Source organism: Gossypium arboreum, chromosome 7 (genome assembly GCF_025698485.1).
Source record: "Gossypium arboreum isolate Shixiya-1 chromosome 7, ASM2569848v2, whole genome shotgun sequence".
NCBI lineage: Eukaryota > Viridiplantae > Streptophyta > Magnoliopsida > Malvales > Malvaceae > Gossypium > Gossypium arboreum.
In genome coordinates, this window is record NC_069076.1 from 99,276,885 (window position 1) to 99,297,761 (window position 20,877).

The window sequence follows — 20,877 nt, forward strand, 5'->3', positions numbered from 1 at the left end:
CTTTGCTTTAAAAGCTTTGATTATGAAGTTTGATGATCAAATTGATAGAATTTGTAAATATGAATGGTTAAATTTAGTGAATTATTTAGAATTTTGATCAAATTGATAGAATATGTAAGTATTGAGGACTAAATGTACTATTATACCATTTAAAAAAGGCCTCTCTATTATCAATATAACCGTGTGCGACCAAAATAGGAATAAATTTAAACGTTAGTACCTAAATTGAAAAAATTAAAATTAAATAACCAAAATAGAAATATAGGCATAATTGAGTAATTATTTGTATAACTTATCTTATAACACTTAATTATTAAGAAATTTATATTTTTATCATTCAACTTTAAAATTTATAAAATAATCAGTAAAATAATCAAATTTTATTTTTCATACTTGGAAAAAGCAAGAGAGAAAGGAGAAGAAAAAAGTCACTTTAACCGATTTACTACCCCTTAATGTTCCCCTTAATGAAAGAAACAATAAATGGAGGTCTTTAGTCAAATGACCTAAATGTAAGGGTAAAACATTAAAGAGGGAGTGACAGTAGGTTCAATAATTAATGAGAAAGTAAAGATACTGATAAGGGTCAAATCCCTAGTCCATTCATGGTTGTTCCCCTTTCAAAGATTCAGCTAGCAACAATGGCCTACTCAATTTGCTTTGCATTTATTATTATTATTTTTTTATAAATGTGGGTCTTCTTCTTCAATTATTCATCTTGTCTTCCCTCAGGCTGGAATCACTGCACATAATAACAACAATGAAATCTAAAAGTTAAAAAGCTTAGATGTTAAAATCGAATAAGATTAATCAGTCGAATTGACAGGACTCAAAATTAATTGGTATATTAATTTGAACAAAGGGTTAAATATATTTTTAATTAGTATATAAATGAAATTTATAATTTACACATAGCGTATGACTAATAGTATAATTTAACTAAATATATTTTTAAAAATTAAAATTAATTAAATTAAGATATAACTTACAATTAATACAAAATTATTAACTAATGTTATTTTAATCGGATTAAATTGATCAATCAAATTTATTAAACCGCTAATTAATTAAGGTATCAGTTCAATGAAAAGAATTAAACTGATTAATATATGAATCAGTACTTAAAACCAATGATTAAATTAATTTTTTTATTTTTTAACGGACGAACAAAAAAATAATAATCTGGAGGGGAGACCGTGTTGGTATGGGCAGTCAAATATTGCTCATATTTCCTGTTGGAGACAGCCTGTTCCATTGTTATAAGCTGCTTGCAGTGATATTCATTAATTAATTCACATAGCTTTTATTTCATATATTAAAATTCTAAAATATTATATAATATTTCAAGTATGTTTCATCAAAAGGAAAAAAGAAATCTAAAGTTTCAACTTTTTAACTGGATTTTACTTACTTTACTATCAAATCCAAAGCCAAAGAAATTTCCTCCTTTTCACCACTTTGGTTTTTAACCCCAAAAAATCATTGTCGGTGGAAAACTTTCACCATGTTGAAGTAGTACATGTATTAACTCCAACGATTCAGCTAATCACGTCTTGTTGATAAAGATTGAGGTCTCTCAATTTTGAAGGTTAGAGCTTAAGTTTCATCATTTGCAATTAAAATGAGTAGTATTTTTTTTATTCTATACGTATGTTTTGTATTAATTTTGTATATTTTTTTTAAATTAGTTCAATTTTTGTTTTATTTTTTATTCATAGTATATTATTATTATATCTTAGTATGATCGTTCAAATAACTAAAATAGTCTCTCAATTTGTAAGATGCTTGACAAACAAATTTACTAATTAACCGTCACATTAAATTTTAACTACTACTTCATAATATTACGTCGCTTATCCCTGATTCACCAATAATAACATGACACGTGATACTTCAAAACAAAATACAATAAAATCTTGGCCATGAGGGCGAAGGACGAGGAGCCTACACCTCCTCTCTTCCTAACATACCTCCAACATCATCTCCCCCACCGACTCATCCTAGTTTCAACATATGGTTCTTGTACTAGTAAAACTTATTATTCCTTGTAATTGTAGTTGGAGTGACATACTACCCTCCACTAAAAATCATTGGATTTACACTCCCAAAAGTCAAGCTTATTATTATTCCTCACCATTATTAAGATTCTTTGCAAAGATCATTTTCCTTTTAAGTGAATCCCATTTTAGGTAGCTCTGCGATTCCTTTTTAAGTTCATAATTTGCTGCTAAGTTCACCAATATTGAAGAATCTTTCAAGCTTTCTAAAGGTTAGCCAAAGAATCTTTCATTACCTTCCTTTTGCCATAACTTTCAAATCTTTTCATCATATTCATGGAGAATCATAGCTTGTTCTTTATACTATTATGGCTTCCGTGGAGTTTCTTCATATTAGGTGATCCTCAATTACTAAACTCTCAAACCCAAGCTCTTCTTCAACTAAAGAAGCATTTAGAATACCCAAAACAGCTTGATATCTGGTATGATAGAAGAACAATGTTTTGCTTTTTACCACCATCTTCAAAAGTAAACATTTCATGCGAGTTCCACTCAGTAACTGAGTTGAAAATTATGGGTGATAAGCCTTCCATTGAAGTCACTGATTTTCATGGTTTCCCAATCCCAAATCAAACATTATCAGTTTCCTTTTCAATGGATTCTTTTGTTACAACTTTGACAAGGTTGACAAGCTTGAAAGTTCTTAGTTTGGTTTCTTTAGGAATTTGGGGTCCTCTCCCTAATAAAATCCATCGGTTATCATCACTTGAGTGTTTAGATTTGAGTTCCAATTTCCTTTTTGGTTCAATCCCTCCTAAAGTTTCAACAATGGTGAAGATTCAAACACTTGTGTTGGATGATAATTTCTTCAATGATACAGTCCACGTGTTTGATTTTACGTCTAACTTAACAAGTTTGAGCTTGAAGAACAACAAGTTGAAGCAAGGTCCATTAGATTTCACTAGTTTAACACATTTGAAAGTGTTGGATTTGAGTGGAAACAGATTGTATTCACACTTACCAACAATTCCAAAAGGTTTGATTATGGTTTCCCTCAATAGAAACTCCTTCAATGGTGAAATCCCAACACAATATACCCTTTTAACACACCTTCAACACCTTGATATCTCATTCAATAGCCTCATCGGTATACCTCCAGCTTCACTTTTCTCATTTCCAAACATCAGTTCCTTGAATTTGGCATCAAATATGTTGAGTGGATCACTTGGATACTACAATCTAACATGTGGGAACAACCTTGAGTTTGTTGATATATCAGACAATAGGCTAACAGGGAGTTTACCTTCATGTTTGAACTCTGAATCAGGCAATAAAGTTGTCAACTTCAGTGGCAACTGTTTATCCATTGATCATCATCATCAGCATCCATTATCATATTGCAGAGATGAAGTTCATAAGGATCAAAGCACTCAAAATGCCGATGGCTTAGGTGTTTCAATCAGTCTCATTGTAGGCATAGTTGTTATCATTGTCCTTTTGGGTATTGCCTTTGTAATCATTTGCAGACATTACTGCCATCGACGGATATCAGAGCAACATTTGCTGCACAAATCAGTACATGAAAACTCAGCAACAGGGTTCTCTTCTGAGATACTAAACAATGCAAGTAAGTTCAATAAGCTTAAATTTTTCACTAGGAAAAAATTGGTTTTTCTATGAGAAAATTTTGATGAATATTTTCTTTTTAGGGTACATTTCTGAAACTACTAAGTTAGGGACTCAAAGTCTCCCACCATGTAGATCATTCACTCTAGAAGAGTTAAATGAAGCCACAAACAACTTTGATAACTCTGCTTTTCTGGGTGAAGGTTCATATGGAAAGGTAAAAATATCAAAACCTACAACTTGCAACAAACAATGACCCTGTTCCAGGGACTTAAAACATCGGTTGCAACATGATGTTATGATCATTATTTTGTGATTGCAGCTCTTTCTACCTCTTGTATTCACCACAATTGACCAAAGTAGCATGTATGATTGATCCACCAAAGCCTACAACTTGCAATAAACAATGACCCTTTTACCGAGACTTAAACATCAGTTTCAACATGATGTTATGATCCTTGTTTTGTGATTCCGGCCTTTTCTACCTCTTATATTCATCACAATTGACCAAAGTACGTAAAAGTACCACGGAGGCCCTATATTAAAAGTTAGATTACATTTTGTCATCTCTATTAAAAAAGTGGGCAAATTAGTCCTTGTATATTATATTAAAGAGCAAAATTGATCTTTTCTGTAAAAAATTTGAGTGACGGAATAACCAGATATTGGCATATGACATGTTAGGTGTACCTTATGCGACGGAATAACCAGACAGTGGCATATGACATGTTAGGTGTACCTTATGCTAATGTATAACAACCAATTCTTAAAGTAGAAATGGATGGAATTTTTAACAAAATGACTAGTTTATTCTTTAATCTAATGTATATAGACTAATTTGCCCATTTTTTGAGTTGAGGGGACAAAATACAATCCGATTCTTGATACAATAGCCTCCATGGTACTTTTACCGACCAAAACAGCATGCATGATTGATTCACCAAAGCCTACAACTTGCAATAAACACTGACCCTTTTTCGGGCACTTAAACATCAGTTACAACATGATGTTATGATCGTTATTTTGTGATTCTAGCTCTTTCTACCTCTTATATTCACCACAATTGACCAATGTAGCACGTATGATTGATTCATTTTCCAGCTTTATAAAGGAAGATTGGAGGGTGGGAGCCAAGTTGCTATAAGGTGCCTGCCAACAACAAAGAAATACTGGATTAGAAACCTCAAACTCAGGCTAGATATGCTTGCAAAGATTCGCCACCCGCATTTGGTTGCCATTCTGGGGCACTGCATTGAAGTTAAACAAGATGACGGCTGTGTCAACAGGGTCTTCCTTGTTTATGAATACATTCCTAATGGGAATTTTCGTTCTTATCTCTCTGGTAATATCCTTTGGAACTCCAAATTCCCTATCTTTAGATTGTTTTATGGTTAAAATATGTCACAAGTCCCTATAGTCTTTGTAAATTTGGAATTTAATCCTTTTGTTTCTAGGAATTTAGTCTCTCTACTTGAATTTTAAAATTGGAGAAGTTGAGAAACTAAATTTTTGAAAATAAAAGTGCAGGGATTAAATTTTAAATTTGTGAAGAGTACAAGGACCTATGATATATTTTAACCTTGTTTTATTTATTGTCAATACCAATGGTTAAAATATGCCATAAGTCCTTTTACTCTTCTTAAGTTTAGAATTAGTCCTTATATTTTTATTTCTAGAAATTTAATCCATTTACTTCTTGGATTTCAGAACTCAAGTTAAATTATTAATATTGTTAAAATAATTTTTTAAATTCAAATTTGTTACAACATTTTTTATAGTTATATTGTTACCAATTAAGTATTTTTTTTTAAAATGTCGAACCAATAAATTTAATAAAATAATTTTAATACAGTTACCAGTTGGACTTGAATTTTGAAATCTAAAAAGTAGAGTGACACATTGCACTCCCCAAAGAAACATTGCATTGCACTCCCCAAAGAAACATTGCATTCCCGAAAGGTTTCCATGAACCATAAAACAGACAAAAAAGACAACTTAATTCTACTAAAATTTATTGATTTGGATCACACTTTTACATTCATTTGTTATTGTAGAAAACTGTGTTGGAGAGGTTCTGAATTGGTCTGAACGACTGGCGGTTTTAATCGGTGTTTGCAAGGCTGTGCAATTCTTGCATACCGGAGTTATTCCTGGTTTCTTTCACAATAGATTGAAGACCAACAACATCTTGCTCAACGAGCATCGGATGGCGAAACTCAATGACTACGGTCTGTCGATTATCTCCGAAGAAACCAACAACTGTAAGGTAAGATTTACCATCCGTTGTTATGTTAACCCTTCAAAATCCTGATTTTTTCTCAGTTGATTCATACAATCACTCTTTTATAATTAAAAACTTGTGACCATATTTCTTTCATGCAGGTAAAAGGAGAGGATCCTAAATCATGGTAAGGACTAGGGACTAGTTTCATTTGATCTGCTTATTGGCAGTTTTAAGCAGAGATACTTAGTATTTGAACAATACATTTGCAGGCAAATGACGAGTTTAGAGGACGATGTTTACAGCTTTGGCCTCATCTTGTTGGAGACTATGATTGGACCCTCCCTAGCTGCTAAAAAGGAAGGGACTCTACGAGATGAATTGGTATGTTTGAGTGCTTCATGAATGAGCTATTCGTATAATTAGGCTCTTTAATCATTTATGGTTTTGATTGATTCTGGATTGCGTCAATTTAAATGGGGTTTACTTAAGTTTGAAATTTTTTTGGTAAAATATGATTCAAGTTTCAATACCCTTCGTATATCTAGAATTCAATCCTATTTTTTTATTTAAAAATGCAAGTTCAGTTGTTAATATTATTAAAATTCTTCTATTAGATTCATGTATATTACAACGTCATTTTATTGGTTACATATATTTACCAACTGAGTATTTTTTCTTATTTCAAAATATCACACCAACCAACAAGTTTAATAAAATAATTTTAACATTGTTAATAATTATACTTGAATTTTAAATTTGAAAAATAAAGAGACTAAATTTCTAAAATTAAAAGTAAAATTAAATTTAACAAAAAATTAAATTATTTTGAATTCTAAGTCATTCTTTTTGGGTTCAAATCATTTAGGATTTAAAGCTTGAATTCATCTCATTTCATATTTGCTTATTTGGATGTTTTCGAATTAACGTCTTTTGAGTTTGCTAGTCAAGTTTTTCAGGTGGGATCGTTCCAAGTATTTTTCGTGCAAATTGAACACTTGAATTCAAGTAATTTCGAGTTAATTTGTTCATCTCATTCCATATTCAGATCATTTATGTTTGCCAACCAGGTTTTCAGATTTCTTATTTGCATTTAACACTCAAATACGGGTTAACCCGGATTACCTTCTCGATCAATTTTGGATTGAAGTCATTTAGGTTTTGACATTTGAATTCATCTCATTTCATATTCCTAGTTTGGATGTTTTCGAAGTAAGATCTTTTGAGTTTGCTAGTAGGTTTTTTTTCATTCAACACTTGAATTCAAGTAATTTCAAATTACTTGTTCATGCCATTCCATATCCAAGCCATTTAGGTTTGCCAATAAGTTTCCAGATTTCTCATTTGAGTTTGATATTCAAATCCAAGTCAACCCAGATGGCTTGAATAATTTCGAGTTCCAATCATTCCAGATGTGAATTATTCCTGGTTCAAGTTCAAGCTATCAACTTTTTAAGATGATTAGATGAAAACTGACCTCTAGTTGGGAAATGAACAGGCATGTTTAAGCAAGCAGGAAGGGCGAGGAAGGTTGATGAACCCAGTGGTTTCAGCTACAGCCTCACAAGAATCAATATCAATAGTGATTTCAATAACAAATAAGTGCATTTTCCCAGAATTATGGAGCCGCCCATCTTTTGAGGACATTCTTTGGAATTTGCAGTATGCAGCTCAAGTTCAGGACCAGATTGTGAACAAAGATTAAGCTCTGTATAGTTTTATTGCTTTTTCAAAGAATACGTTTCTTCTAATTCTTTGATTTAGGAGGCTGTAACATGTGAATAGAAATAAAAACTATAAAAAATAAATAAATACTCCCATTCAAACTTTAGATTTGGTATTCCTTTAAGGGTGATTACATAAATCAAAAGCAAGTTTAGTTACATATCTATAACATATAATACATAAATACGAGTTTGAAATGATAATTGAAATTATAATTTGGATCCTTTCTATGACGGTTTTAAAACTAGATCAGTAGTCAAACTAGTCAGACCATTAATTCATTGATTCAATCAGTCCGTAGAGTGTGATTAAATAAATCATTAAAAACTTCATAAAAATATTAAAAATAAATTAACAAAAACCAGTTCAACCAATTTTTTAACCTAATTCAACAAGTCTATACCGGTTCACAGTCAATCGGTCTAATATCTCTCTCTAAACTGATATCTTGATACAAAAAATCCAAACCGCCCATCCAGTTCGGTTTTAAACAACATAAATTATGATTTACATTATTCAACTTTGAGTTCACTTTTACTAATATTTCAATCATATAAAACAAAAATTTACAACTATAAAATTTGATTAGTAGCTAAATTTTTTTAAAAAAATTCATGATTAATTTCATTCACTTCAATTATGTTTTGAATTTTTTACTGTTAAAATTTTAATTATCACAATAATTAATATATTTTAATTATATTCAACAAGTTGAATAATATTATATTAATTACATAAAATACAACTACAAATTTTAATAAATTTAAATATAAGTAAAATCACATGCAAGGGGACTAGCTTTAGTTATATGCTCGAGTTTGAACCAGTATATACAATGTTTTCGGAACCAAACAAGTGGTCGAACCGTTAAAAGTCACCGGTTCACGGTCCAACTAGTTCAAATCAAATAAATTATTAAAAATTCATATACATTAAAAAAAAAATTATAAAATCTGGTTCAATTAGTGTTGTATCGGTTCATGGGTCAACCAGTTTTTAGCCTTGTTCCGGACCAATCTACCAGCCAGTTCCCGGTCCAGCCGGTCTGGTTCTGAAAACACTGGGTAAATAGAGGGAAAATCAACGGTTGATAGAAACCGAAAATAGTGTCTTAGAGGATGTGGGGAGGTACTGAAGTGCCAGAAAGTTTTAGAAAATTGCATATAGCCAAAATAGCTTATATATTAGGACTATAAGAACGCGAAGAAACATATATCATCTACTATATCCAACATATATTTGCTATTAATTTTTCACTCATCCTATCCTGTGTTAAAAGCCTATTTACAGTAAAGCTAAACAATTGATTCATTTACCTGCAATCAAGAGTTTAGGGCAAACTTGAACTTACAGTCGGTTTCTGTAAATGCCAAGCAGCATTTATATGTTGTAGATGCAATGCAGTCAAAAGCCTTCGCCATGTCTCCATAGATGCATTGCCTATTTGAAACTCAAGAAGCTTTTTCTGGTTCTTGTAATATTCTTCTACCACCTTACTCTGACAAATGCCATAAATATACTTCATCAAAACTTTAGGGGTGAGCAAAAGTTGATTCGAATCAACTTAACCAAGGGTTTTATGTCAAGTCAGTTCGATCAAATCAGTTATGATGATTGGTTAGATAATTTAAGCATAGGATTAGTCGGTTAAATTGATTTTTCAGTTTTTTAAATCAAACTGATCAAATCGACCGACTGCATTGAGCCAAGCATGATCAAGTCGAGTTCAAATATCTTAATACTTGATTCGAACAATTTACAAGCTTAATCAAGCTTTTTTTATTTATAATATATTTTGAATATTAAATCACTATTTTGTTATTTAAATAACTGAATCCTTTTGTTATTCAAATATAAAATAATTGTATATGAAGCGAGTTCTAACTCAAGCTCAAACTTGAGCTCAAGTATAGAAATCATGCACACAACCCTAATTCCGACCACCACAGGATCTAATAATTAATTAGACCAAATTCTCCAAACTATGACCCAAATTTTAAATTGGTTATAAGCTTTAAATGTTCTAATTGAATCCTCAAAGTATCATTATCATATCAATTAAGTTCTTCCGTCATCCTAGCTGATTGCTTGTGCTTTAAGTATCTGCTCAAATTTGAAGTGTAGCATATTTAAAACATATGACCAAATTGTAAACACGTGTTACCTATTGCATGGACAGCTTGGCACTGACGTGTAAAGAAATATAATATTCCTAACTTTTAACGACATTGTTTTTTAATGCATCACTTAGACCCAAGGTGTCCATGCAGTAGGTACACATGTATCTAAAATTTGCTCTACATGTTTTAAATATGTTTCATGTTATACCTAACCTGACATTTAACACTCATGCTAATGAATAGGCTAATGAAAAGACCTAGATGATATAATATTGATATTTTGAATGCAGTTGGCCCATATATATAAATATAAATATATGCAAACATACAGCCAAAACCGTAACTCCAATGCAAAGAGATGTGAGGATTGCAGACCTGTTTGATATAGTCTTGGAGTCTCTCAGTCCATGAAGCTTCTGCAATAGCAATGAAACATTACACAATGGAAGTCAAAAGCATCACAGCAATAAGGAAAAGAACTCACCACCTTGATTGTTCATCATTAAATCTTCAGTGCATTTGAAATTCACTACAAGATCAATCTCAGCAAGTTGATCCAGAATCTCCTACGAGTTATATATATATATAAAGCTATGAGCAGAATTCATATCTTTAATGCAACAACCAAGAAGTAAACATAACAGATAATTACATAATCACGTGTTCTTTTCGTAGTATTTAGTACTTACAGCTTGAGTCCGTGATCGAGGAATTCCATCCAGAATAAAGCCAGTTTCACCTCTGTAATGCCCATCTTCCAACCTCTTCGACAATAACCCCAATATAATATCCTCGTTAACTAGCTCCCCATGATCAACTGCATTTGCAATCTACAAAAATCATAAAATCAAGTTCAAAATATACTGCGAGAAGCATACACGCAATCAATCCCTATGAATTCAATAAGCATATGTAATAGTAAGCAAATTTTGACGGCAAAGTATATTTTGCCGTAAAATCAATGTAGAGAAAGAGGGGGAAACTAGTACTTAAATCGTGTAAAAATGATCAATCAAGAAGAAATTGTAAATCTGACAAAATTCATTGATTCTTGCCTTGAGCAAATGAATATAACCTGTTTGTAAAGATTAGAGTTAGGGCTGAGTTCTTGCCGAACAAGGCTCGCCATTGTAATATGGGGAACTTCTAGAAGTTTCGACAACATTACAGCGTACACGCGCTTCTTGGCGCGTGGGCTTCCGATGAACGCCCACTGCACTCCTCTTAGAGGGACGGAGCCATCGGTGTCAGCCACTGGAGTTGAACGAACAAGCTCGTCACGAAGAGACTCCTGTTGTGATGGTGGGTAGTAGTACCAGTAGTCGGTGTCAGGTTGCGGCTGCGCAGCACCATGGAATAGGCTATCAGTGAGCTTAAGAAGTCGATAGAGTGGTGGCGCCGCCGTTACAGCTGCGGTGGTAGCGGTGGTAACGGTGGCTAGGTGGCTTAGCTTGTTAATGATCATGGCTTTCGATGGCGGAGAGAAATGGAGGGTTTAGTGTTTTTATTTTCCAGAAGGGAGGGTTTAATTCGATCAAACTAAAAACAATCCTTCTACCCCCAAGTTGACCAAATAATTATCAAGTTTGAATTATTAAATTATTTGAAAGTATCAAAAATTAAATTTTACTAATAATTTAATAAGAATTAGAATTCTAAAATTTTCAATTTAATATTTATTCACTCATTCATTAAATTATTAAATTTTGTATTAATATAATAAATTTATCCCTTTAGTATTCTATTATTTCAGTTTTAATTACAAACTCTAAGTTAGTAGTTTTTTTCACCAAAAAGTTTCTAGTATGCAACAGTCAAGAGTCAAGGGTCAAGAGTCAAGACCCCATATCAAAACTGTTCATAGGTCAACTACAAAGCCAAGGGCTAACCTAAAAAAAAAAAAAAAACAAAACAAAAATACGAGACCCAAAAATTTGATTTTTTTAATTTAGATCAGGCTTTAAATAATTTTTTTATCGTAAAATTGAATTTGATGTGACGGTTACCCTTGAAAGCAATGTGACGATGTTTTTCTTTGCACGAAGATGCTAAAGCATGACTTACTTACTATGTATAACAATTATTACTTTAATTGCTTGAGAAAACCTAATGGTTTTGTATAATATTATTATCTTATTTTTTTATATTTTTATTGTTAATTTTCGCTCTCTTCGTACTAATAATATTTTTATTCATATTTATAATTAAAATAATTTAATAAAATGTATTTTTACATAAAATTAAATTTTATTAACCAAATAAAATAATTTAATGTATTTAATAAAATTGAAATATATTAAATCCAACTTGAATTTTTTTAATTCACTTATATTTAAACTCAATTACAAATGTTCCAACATTTAAATAAAGTAAAATTCAACTTGAGTAGACCCAATTCAACTCAAATTATTATTATTTTAAAATTTAAATTTAAATTTATTTAAATTTAATCATAAAAATATATAGATATTAATAAAAATAATTTTAAAATTAAATTGATAGGTTTTTTAACCTAAAATTAAGTTAACAGCGGATTCCAACCCTTTTTTTTGAGCATACCATTTTAAATATAAAATTAAGTTAATAGATTTTCACAATTAAATCTCAAAATTATATATCAACTTTAATTTAATGTGTAAATGTATATATGAATTTTAATTTGGTGTAATTATACACGTGAAATTATAATTACGGTTTAAATCTGTACTTGAAACTCTAATTTTGATTTAATCATACACATTTAAAGAAATAAATCTATTAATTTATTTTTATATTAGATAAATTATTTATGTGTGCAATATATAAACATAAAACGATGTTATATTAATAATTGTGTTAATAATTAATAAGAATTGGATCAAATCAAAATTTTAAGTTTAAACTTACATAAAATCAAAATTCATATATACAATTGCACATTAAATTATAATTCATGTATAATTTTGAGATTCATACTTTTTATATATATATATATCGATAACATTAGAAAACAAGGGTAGAATAACAAGACTCATGTTATTTAAAGCTTAGTTTGGATGGGCAGTGTATTTACCTCCGGTGAGGTTAAAAATAGCGGTGGCGGTGAGATTAGTTACTGTAGCGGTGAGATTAAAAATAGCAGTGAAATGTATGTTTGGATTCAAATGCAGGTGTAGCGATGAGGTGAAAATAAAAATGTAATTTTAAAGACATTAGAATAAAAATTATATATAATAGAATTTTTTAAATTATTTAATAAAATATTAATTTCAAAAAATTAAAATCATTTTTTGTTAAGGTTAAATATTTATATATCTTTTGAATAATTAAAAATATATTTATCATAATAAAAAGTTTATATATTATTATATAATAACATAATTATTAATTCCATTACTTCCTATAATTACTAAATATAAATATTTGGTGCAATACTATAATATAATTAACTTTTATGAAATCCACTTTCAAAACAAAAAGCACAACCCCAGCCAAAACAAAAAGCACAACCCCCAGCCAAAACAAAACAGGTTAAAATGGTAAAAGACAAAACCATCATAGCTTCTTTTTCTTTACTGGAGCTCCATGCTTCAGTCCAAAACCAAATGCCCAGTGCGATAAAATCTCTTTCACTGGCAAAAATTAATGTCATCCAAACGAATGACTAAGATGCGTTTCACTATTTTCAAGAACAATCGTGCTTCACTGGAAGTAATCGGGCATCCAAAAGAAGCCTAAGTATCCAACTAATATTCTAAACAAGTGTCAACTTTTAATATCATTTTAATACTAAATTAATAATATTTTTTAACTTTTGAGCCAAGTGAAGTCGAGTCTAAGTAAAGAGAAAATCCTTGGGCAAAAACACAATCTATAGATAAGTCTAAACCCAATGAATTCAACAACTTTTCTAAATTATATATTGTTAGTGTATCAAATACTAATCATTTTTAAAATATTCATTGTTCTTAAATTTTTTATTTTAAATTATATCACCTAATATTTGATCTGTCATTTAATAACTATATTAACCATTTTAGTGATGAAAGGACCTAATTGATATAATTTTAATAGTTCAGGGATATAATTATAATGATTTGATGTTTAATAATCAATTTAAAATAAATGTCATAATTTAGGGATGTTTTGTGCAACTAACTCAATAAAATATGATAAATTAGTAAGGAAACAAGTTAAAAGAATGAAAGCGTATGGATCTTGAAGGAACCTCAAAATATATAATGAAAACTACTCCATTGATAATATATAAGTTAGCCTTGAAATTCCAGACAATGAAAAACAAAATAGAAAGCACTTAGATACCTTTGTTAAGCATTGCCCTAACCCTCATTGGAAGACCATAGAGCCGAATAAATCCGGCAGCATCGGCTTGATTATATATGTCTCCACTCTCAAAGGAGGAGATATCCTCTCTGTACAAGCTATAAGCACTGGTCCGGCCAGTTACAGAAACTGATCCTTTGTATAGCTTCAAAGTCACGGAACCAGTGGTGGTTTCAGTTATCTTCTCCATAAATGCATCCATGGATTCACGAAGTGGGTCGAACCACCTTCCTGCATAAACTAACTCTGCATACTTGAGGGCAAGTGAATCTTTAACTTGAATGGTTTCGCGGTCAAGGGTTAGAGATTCCAGCTCACGAACAGCATTGAATAGGATGGTACCACCAGGAGTTTCGTAGACTCCACGACTCTTCATACCAACGAGCCGATTTTCAACCATGTCAATACGACCAATCCCATGTTTCCCACCAATTTCATTGAGTGTAGCAAGAAGTTCAGCCGGCGAATAAGTTTTTCCATCAAGTGAAACAGGGATGCCTGATTCAATTCCAATTTTCACGTATCTGCAGAAATTGTGCATATTAAAAAGCTGTTAATTTGGGATACGAAACATGTGAAAAATCATTAAGAGGCAGGTAAAACATACTGAGGTTTATCGGGAGCATCTTTCGGGTCAACACTCATCATGTACATATCTTCCTTCGGTTCATTTGCTGGATCCTCCAAGATATCTCCCTTCAATCCCAAGAACGATAAATATTGGAGAGAGATAAAAGAGAATCACGTTAAGTAAATCAGACAAATAAGACTTAGTTGCCAAACCTCGTGGCTCAAGTGCCATAAGTTCCTGTCTCTGCTGTATATTGATTTCTTTGTCACTGGAACAGGCACATTATGCTTCTTAGCATATTCAATAGCATCTTCTCTCCCTGTAATATCCCATTCTCTCCAAGGAGCCACAACGTTTAATTCCGGATTTAGAGCAAAGAAGGTGAGCTCAAACCGAACCTGGAAGAATAAATATGCTAGTCAATTTATGAAAGTAAAGTCATGTTTGATGAAATAAGAGAGTTATTCATAGCTAAAGCTTTGGTTGAAAGGCATGCCTGATCATTTCCTTTCCCTGTGCATCCATGAGAAACGGCATCGGCCCCAACCTCTCTAGCAACATCCACCATGGCCTGTCATAATAAGCACATTATCACAAAAGGTAAAGAAAATACATAAAAGAAAATGATGCTAGTATCAAAGCTTTGCTTGATAGAGTGGAAAGAAAATTAGAGATGAAATATTGAAGGAGAAAAACTGGGTAAAAGTCCAATGGAAGCCCTTGTACTAGGAATCAAATTACATTTTGCCTCCTTTACTTAAAACAATGGGCAAAGTAATTCCTGTACATTAGATTAAAGAGCAAATCAAACCTTTTTGTTAAAAATTCCATCCATTTCTATGGTTAAAAACTAACGTAGCTGAAGAAATAACCAATTAGTTACACTTGACGTGCCTCATGTACTCTTATGTAGACATACAGGGACCAGTTTTTAACAATATAAATGGATAGAATTTATAACAGAAGGACTACTTTGCTCTTTAGTCTAACGTATAGGGTCTAATTTACTCATTTTTTGAGTTGAGGGAGCAAAATGCAATCCGACTCCTAATACAAAGGCCTCCGTGGTACTTTTACCGAAAAATTGCAATACTAAGGTAGCATGCTATGTAGGCCTCAAAAGAGCTTTATTAGTTACACTTGACGTGCCACATGTACTCTTATGTAGACATACAGGGACCAATTTTTAACAATATAAATGGATAGAATTTATAACAGAAGGACTACTTTGCTCTTTAGTCTAACGTATAGGGTCTAATTTACTCATTTTTTGAGTTGAGGGAGCAAAATGCAATCCGACTCCTAATACAAAGGCCTCCGTGGTACTTTTACCGAAAAATTGCAATACTAAGGTAGCAAGCTATGTAGGCCTCAAAAGAGCTTTATTAGTGTTGAGCTTGAAAGAATGTATAATTAGCAGAACATAACAAATACACAAATAGTTAGTAACCTTTGCAATAACAGGCCTGGCCATTGAGGTTCCCAACAAGTATTTCCTCTCGTAAATGGCACCAGCTCGCAAGCATGGAAATATATAGTCTTTCACAAATTCCTCCTTTAAGTCCTTAACTACTAACTGGCAAGCCCCGCTTGCCTTGGCCTTTGCTTCCAAACCATCCAATTCTTTTATGCCCTGAAAAAGTTTGAAATGACAAATAAATTTTGCATGTAATAAGATAACATTATAAACTTACACCACATAAAGTAAATTAGACTGTTTAGCAAACTTGTTTTCTCCCACATACTTGGCCAACATCGGCAGTGAAGCAAACAACCTCACAACCATAATTCTCCCTGCAAAAGAAAAATACTTAAGTCATAGGTTTCATAAATAAGCATGTACAAATGATCAACGAAAATTAAAATATTGAATTCGAGTTAACCATCATCTAGAAGCTACTCATTTAAGGATACATGCTTCAAGAATTATGACGTAAAATGGAAAGCATTAGTAGATATAACCTAAAACAGGTTAACTACCTTAGCCATGGAACAATAACAGAAGTATCTAAGCCGCCACTGTAGGCCAAAACAACTTTGTTTAATTTGCCTCGAAGCCCTCCACGCTTTGTAACTGTGGAAACATCCGTCCCTGAGTTGCTGGAAAGAACAGCTTGAATACCTGCAAGTTTGCAATGAAAATGCAGATGTAATTGAAACAGCTTAAAACTAAAATAGAGTAGTGAAAAATAACTCAAAAGATGCTAATGAAATGGGGGCAAAGCAAATATGCAGACGAATCATGCAACAAGAGAGACTTATATAGAAAAGAAAAATGGAAGGAATTCTTCCAAAGGTTTCTGCTTGTTAACTATAGTTAAAAAAAGGTTAAAGTACCTGGGAGTCCCTGTATTATAGGGATTGGATCAAATAAATTCCTCTATTATTAAATGGATCAATTTAGTCCCTATACTATTAAAAAGAATCAAATAAGTCCAAATTGTAACAAAGTCAACATTTATTCTATAAAAAATGTTTTGAAAATTATTATTTTCAATTGCAGTTCAATTCAAACAAAAGATTTTATTTATAGAATGATAAAACTTTAAAAATATTAACTCTGTTAAACAATAAATGATATTTTTTAAACAATAAATGTTAACTCTATTCCAATTTGGTCTTGTTTGATTCTTTTTAATGGTAAAGGGACTAAATTGAGCCATTTAATAATAGAGGGACTAATATGATTAAATCCCAATAATACAAGGACCTCCGAGGCACATTCTCCTTAAAAAAAGTAATAATAAACAATAATGTAGAGTTCAAGCTAGAATTGGCAAAACTGTGGCAGTGAAATGAACTAAAGCCATAATGATGGTACATCCCACAGTAAACTAAAACTGTCATAAGGACAAGGGAAGGGATCACTTACACCTTTCAGTAACTTCTTACGCAATTGATAATTTAACAATCCAACCATCATGTTTCATGCACTATTGATGCAGATAATACATGTCAAGTTTGGTACAAATTAAAATTTTCTAACTATTCGTTTTACCTTAAAGAACAATATTTACCATATATTTTTTAAAACACTTATTGCAATATAAAGGTAACTGTTCAAGAAAAAGTGCTTTACTAAGCTTGGCTACCATGCATCTTCACATAATCGGTGCCTTGGACATTCTTGTGTATCCTTTATATAATATGATCAATCAATCAGAAAATCTTAACAAAAAATAAATTATTCTAGTCTCAATTTCTCATTGAATTAGTATCAGGTTTTTAAGTACTTCATAGAATAACTAATCACAAAATCCTTTCTTATTTTCAAGTTATTTGAAATATGTTTCCTGCAGATAGGACAAACAAAAAAACAACATAGAATACATAAACTGTTAAACAATGGAGCAATGTTGGCCCTCACCTTGATTCTTAGGTGTTAGAGTCATACACACATTGTTGCTTACAATAGCATTACCATGAAGCGAACTAGATTTTCCACTTAACTGCCAACAAAATTTCCAAAAAGAACACATATTGAACTGCAAATTGTAGAGCCGAATACAAACAAATAAAGAAAATTTTGATAATACCATTTAGTAGAGAGGTCAGAGGTGGACTGTACGGGTGGCCAAGGCCCGCCAAATTTTGAGAAATTTTCATTTTTCACTTGAAAATTTTAATTAGACCCAAATTTATGAAATTCTTATTATACATTTCTTTTTAAAAAATTTAATTAAACCCCAAATTTTTTTTTATTTTTTTCATAAATCTCCTAAAATTTTTGAAATTTTTACTAGGCCCCATAACTTTAGTCCCAAGATATGCCACTGATTTAGTACAAATTACCTCATGGAAAGTGGATAACTTCCTAGAACAGATCAAATTATCGGAATGTAACAATGTATCTGCAAAATGCAAGAACCAAACGTAACATCAGCTTATAAAATCATACGAAAATACTAAAAAAAAATCCCAAAAACTCCACCAAAAATGAAGCGATAATCAGAAAATTGGAAATGTAAAGAAGAATCACTTCTTTTAGGACCGTAACATGCAAGATTAATGGACGAAGAGAGTGAAATGGCTTTGAACTGAGCCATTTTTTTTTTCTTTCACTGAAATTGAAAAGAGAAACAGGCAGGGAGAAACAAAGGGGAATTGCTAGGGTTTTTGATTTTAAAGATAATCAGTGGTAATACACGTGGCTTTATTTTATTGGATAAGAGGGTATCATGTGTCAGATTCTCAATAAAGGTCAATGACTCAGTTTAAAGCCCTTTTCGATGTAATTTTAAGGTTAAAACATCGTCAAGTCCCTCCACTGTTTCTATATTTGGAATTTAATCCTTCCTTTTATTTTCAGAAATTTAATATCTGTTTTGAATTTATTTTTTATTTTTAATGTTTAAAATTTTTATGCTAAATTCATAGATGTGAGTTGTGACATTAAAATAAAAAGTACCTTGATAGTTGTGTAACAAAAGAATGATATTATAAAAATATGAATTTAGTAGAAGGATATTGTTAATAGTTTAATTTGAATTTTTAAATTTAAAAGGTAAAAGGATTTCAAATATGCCATGGGTCTCTAACTCCTTAAAATTTAGAATTTAGTCATTATATTTTTATTTCTATAAATTTAGACTCTTTACTTTTTAAATTTCAAAATTTAAATCTAATTGTTAGCATTATTTTTTAATTATTGGTGTGTCAACTTGAAATAAAAAAAACCACTTCATAGCAAATTGCAAAATAACTAAAACAAATGCCATTGTAATGAACTTAAAATTAACAAAATAATTTCAACAGTGTGAATAGTTAAATTTGAATTTTGAAATCGAGAAATAGAGAAACTAAATTTTTAGAAATAAAAGTAAAATGACTAAAATTCAAATATACAAAAAGCATATTGACTTTTTAATATTTTAACTTTCTTAAATTTTAATTACTTTTCAAAAGTACTTTTGGAATCATAAGTAATACTAAAAGATAATTTTTATGTTTTGTTTTGGAAATTCACTTTTATTTATAATACGGTATATTTTATTTAATATTTATATTAGGTATATAATTAGGCTTAATTCAGCAGGAAGCCCTAAAACTATTTATTTTGTTTGAGTTAAGTACTTAAACTAGTTTTTGATCAATTCGGTTATTTAAACTTTGTTCCGTTATTGAAGTTGGGCCTTGTCGTTAGAGCCGTTAAAAAAAATATTTACCAATCAGATTTTGCCACAACATCATTTTATTAAAATATAATTAAAAATTAATTTTATATTAATATTGGTTTTTTTTTATGGCATAGGCGTGCTAGGAGTTTAAATAGAGATTGAGGTTTAAAGCATTACGGAATCTTCAAAAAAAGGGCACTATTTGTGGCGCGGTTTAGGGTTTTTAGGGAAAGGGACAGCGGGGGAAGGGGGCGGACGAGAGGATATTAATGTCAATATCAATATAACAGAAATGAATAAAGCTTAGGCATCCGGTTGGACCAAAAATAATTTAGGTACTTAATTCAAATAAAGGCAATAGTTTAAGGACCACTTATTGAATTAAGTTATATAATTATATTCCTATTGAATTTTATTTCAAATATATAACATTACTGTTAAATTTACAATCATTATATTTTAATAATATTTAAAATATAAGTTATATATTAAAATTAGATTTTACAAATAGTTAAAATTAATGTCTTACAAATATTTAAAGTTTATATTTCATATATTAAAATATTAATAATGAATTACAATAAATTATTTTTTATATTTTACTAAAATATCACAATATTAATGAATTTGAAGATTGTTTAAATTTATATTTTTACTTTGTAACATAATGTCCAAAATGAACATTTTATTTCTCAAAATTATTTTTTTTTACTGCAATAGTCAACAATACTAAACACTTAAAATTTAAATTAAACTTTTCAAAATACTTTTCATGAACATTTTTACATCACTTTCGAAAAGCAATGAAAAATTAATCCTAAGTAGATTTTAATCAATTTTAAGCTCTTAAGTTGTTGGCTATTTGATAAATATGTATTAAATAATTCATATAATTCATATATTTTAAAAATTTTAATAAAATTATAAATAATATTAGTAAAATTTATATTAAAATATTTGATAAATAATACTTTAAAAATATATAATATTAAAACAAATTTCAAAGAGGAATAAAATACTTTTAAATATATATTTAAACTCTAATATTTTTAATAATAATATAAGACGTGGGCATGAATGACCATAAGTAAAAGTTAGTTTCAATATAATTTTAACATTTTAAGTAAAATATTTTTTAATAATAAAACGAATTTAATTAGAAAATCTAATAGTAAAA

At 30.4% G+C, this 20,877-nt stretch overlaps 3 protein-coding genes across 11 annotated transcripts; 1 reads left to right on the top strand and 2 right to left on the bottom strand.

Moving 5' to 3' along the window:
• Positions 1–596: 596 nt before the first annotated feature.
• Positions 597–11,391, bottom strand: LOC108470964 (probable adenylate kinase 7, mitochondrial). Of its 4 annotated transcripts, none has more exons than XM_053030739.1 (6): positions 10,765–11,390; positions 10,379–10,519; positions 10,174–10,255; positions 10,065–10,105; positions 8,921–9,067; positions 597–742 (listed from the first exon to the last, which is right to left on the bottom strand). In XM_053030739.1, the coding sequence occupies exons 1-6, from the start codon at positions 11,152–11,154 to the stop codon at positions 740–742; spliced, it is 804 nt and encodes a 267-aa protein (XP_052886699.1). In that variant the 5' UTR covers positions 11,155–11,390; the 3' UTR covers positions 597–739. The 4 variants fall into 4 exon arrangements, with proteins under 4 accessions (XP_052886699.1, XP_017628004.1, XP_017627996.1 ...); XM_017772515.2 differs by lacking the exon at positions 597–742 and adding an exon at positions 8,369–8,629 and having other exon boundaries at positions 10,177–10,255; positions 10,765–11,391; XM_017772507.2 differs by lacking the exon at positions 597–742 and adding an exon at positions 8,369–8,629.
• LOC108453078 (probable inactive leucine-rich repeat receptor-like protein kinase At3g03770) lies at positions 1,933–7,675 on the top strand. Of its 5 annotated transcripts, none has more exons than XM_017751180.2 (8): positions 1,933–3,624; positions 3,707–3,840; positions 4,725–4,965; positions 5,678–5,889; positions 6,006–6,031; positions 6,117–6,228; positions 6,791–6,852; positions 7,343–7,476. In XM_017751180.2, the coding sequence occupies exons 1-7, from the start codon at positions 2,334–2,336 to the stop codon at positions 6,836–6,838; spliced, it is 2,064 nt and encodes a 687-aa protein (XP_017606669.1). In that variant the 5' UTR covers positions 1,933–2,333; the 3' UTR covers positions 6,839–6,852; positions 7,343–7,476. The 5 variants fall into 5 exon arrangements, with proteins under 5 accessions (XP_017606669.1, XP_052886696.1, XP_052886698.1 ...); XM_053030736.1 differs by having other exon boundaries at positions 6,796–6,852; XM_053030738.1 differs by having other exon boundaries at positions 6,791–6,862; positions 7,343–7,463.
• Positions 11,392–13,903: 2,512 nt separating the features above from the next.
• Positions 13,904–18,706, bottom strand: LOC108459550 (argininosuccinate synthase, chloroplastic). 2 transcript variants are annotated; one of them, XM_017758942.2, is made up of 10 exons: positions 18,563–18,706; positions 18,376–18,434; positions 17,951–18,032; positions 16,564–16,705; positions 16,329–16,377; positions 16,034–16,216; positions 15,080–15,154; positions 14,796–14,981; positions 14,620–14,708; positions 13,904–14,536 (listed from the first exon to the last, which is right to left on the bottom strand). In XM_017758942.2, the coding sequence occupies exons 1-10, from the start codon at positions 18,627–18,629 to the stop codon at positions 13,984–13,986; spliced, it is 1,485 nt and encodes a 494-aa protein (XP_017614431.1). In that variant the 5' UTR covers positions 18,630–18,706; the 3' UTR covers positions 13,904–13,983. The 2 variants fall into 2 exon arrangements, with proteins under 2 accessions (XP_017614431.1, XP_052887215.1); XM_053031255.1 differs by having other exon boundaries at positions 18,581–18,691.
• Between the last annotated feature and the right edge of the window lie 2,171 nt (positions 18,707–20,877).

Coding starts and splice junctions, on each gene's coding strand:
- LOC108453078 (XM_017751017.2), top strand. CDS start 2,334: ATGGAGAATCATAGCTTGTTCTTTATACTATTATGGCTTCCGTGGAGT. Junction 3,625..3,706: donor TGAGATACTAAACAATGCAA/GTAAGTTCAATA, acceptor TTTTCTTTTTAG/GGTACATTTCTGAAACTACT. Junction 3,841..4,724: donor GTGAAGGTTCATATGGAAAG/GTAAAAATATCA, acceptor TTCATTTTCCAG/CTTTATAAAGGAAGATTGGA.
- LOC108470964 (XM_017772507.2), bottom strand. CDS start 11,154: ATGATCATTAACAAGCTAAGCCACCTAGCCACCGTTACCACCGCTACC. Junction 10,106..10,173: donor AATGATGAACAATCAAGGTG/GTGAGTTCTTTT, acceptor TTGCTATTGCAG/AAGCTTCATGGACTGAGAGA. Junction 9,068..10,064: donor TCCAAGACTATATCAAACAG/GTCTGCAATCCT, acceptor GGCATTTGTCAG/AGTAAGGTGGTAGAAGAATA.
- LOC108459550 (XM_017758942.2), bottom strand. CDS start 18,629: ATGGCTCAGTTCAAAGCCATTTCACTCTCTTCGTCCATTAATCTTGCA. Junction 16,706..17,950: donor TCTAACACCTAAGAATCAAG/GTGAGGGCCAAC, acceptor GCAAACTTGCAG/GTATTCAAGCTGTTCTTTCC. Junction 14,982..15,079: donor CAGGGAAAGGAAATGATCAG/GCATGCCTTTCA, acceptor TTATTCTTCCAG/GTTCGGTTTGAGCTCACCTT.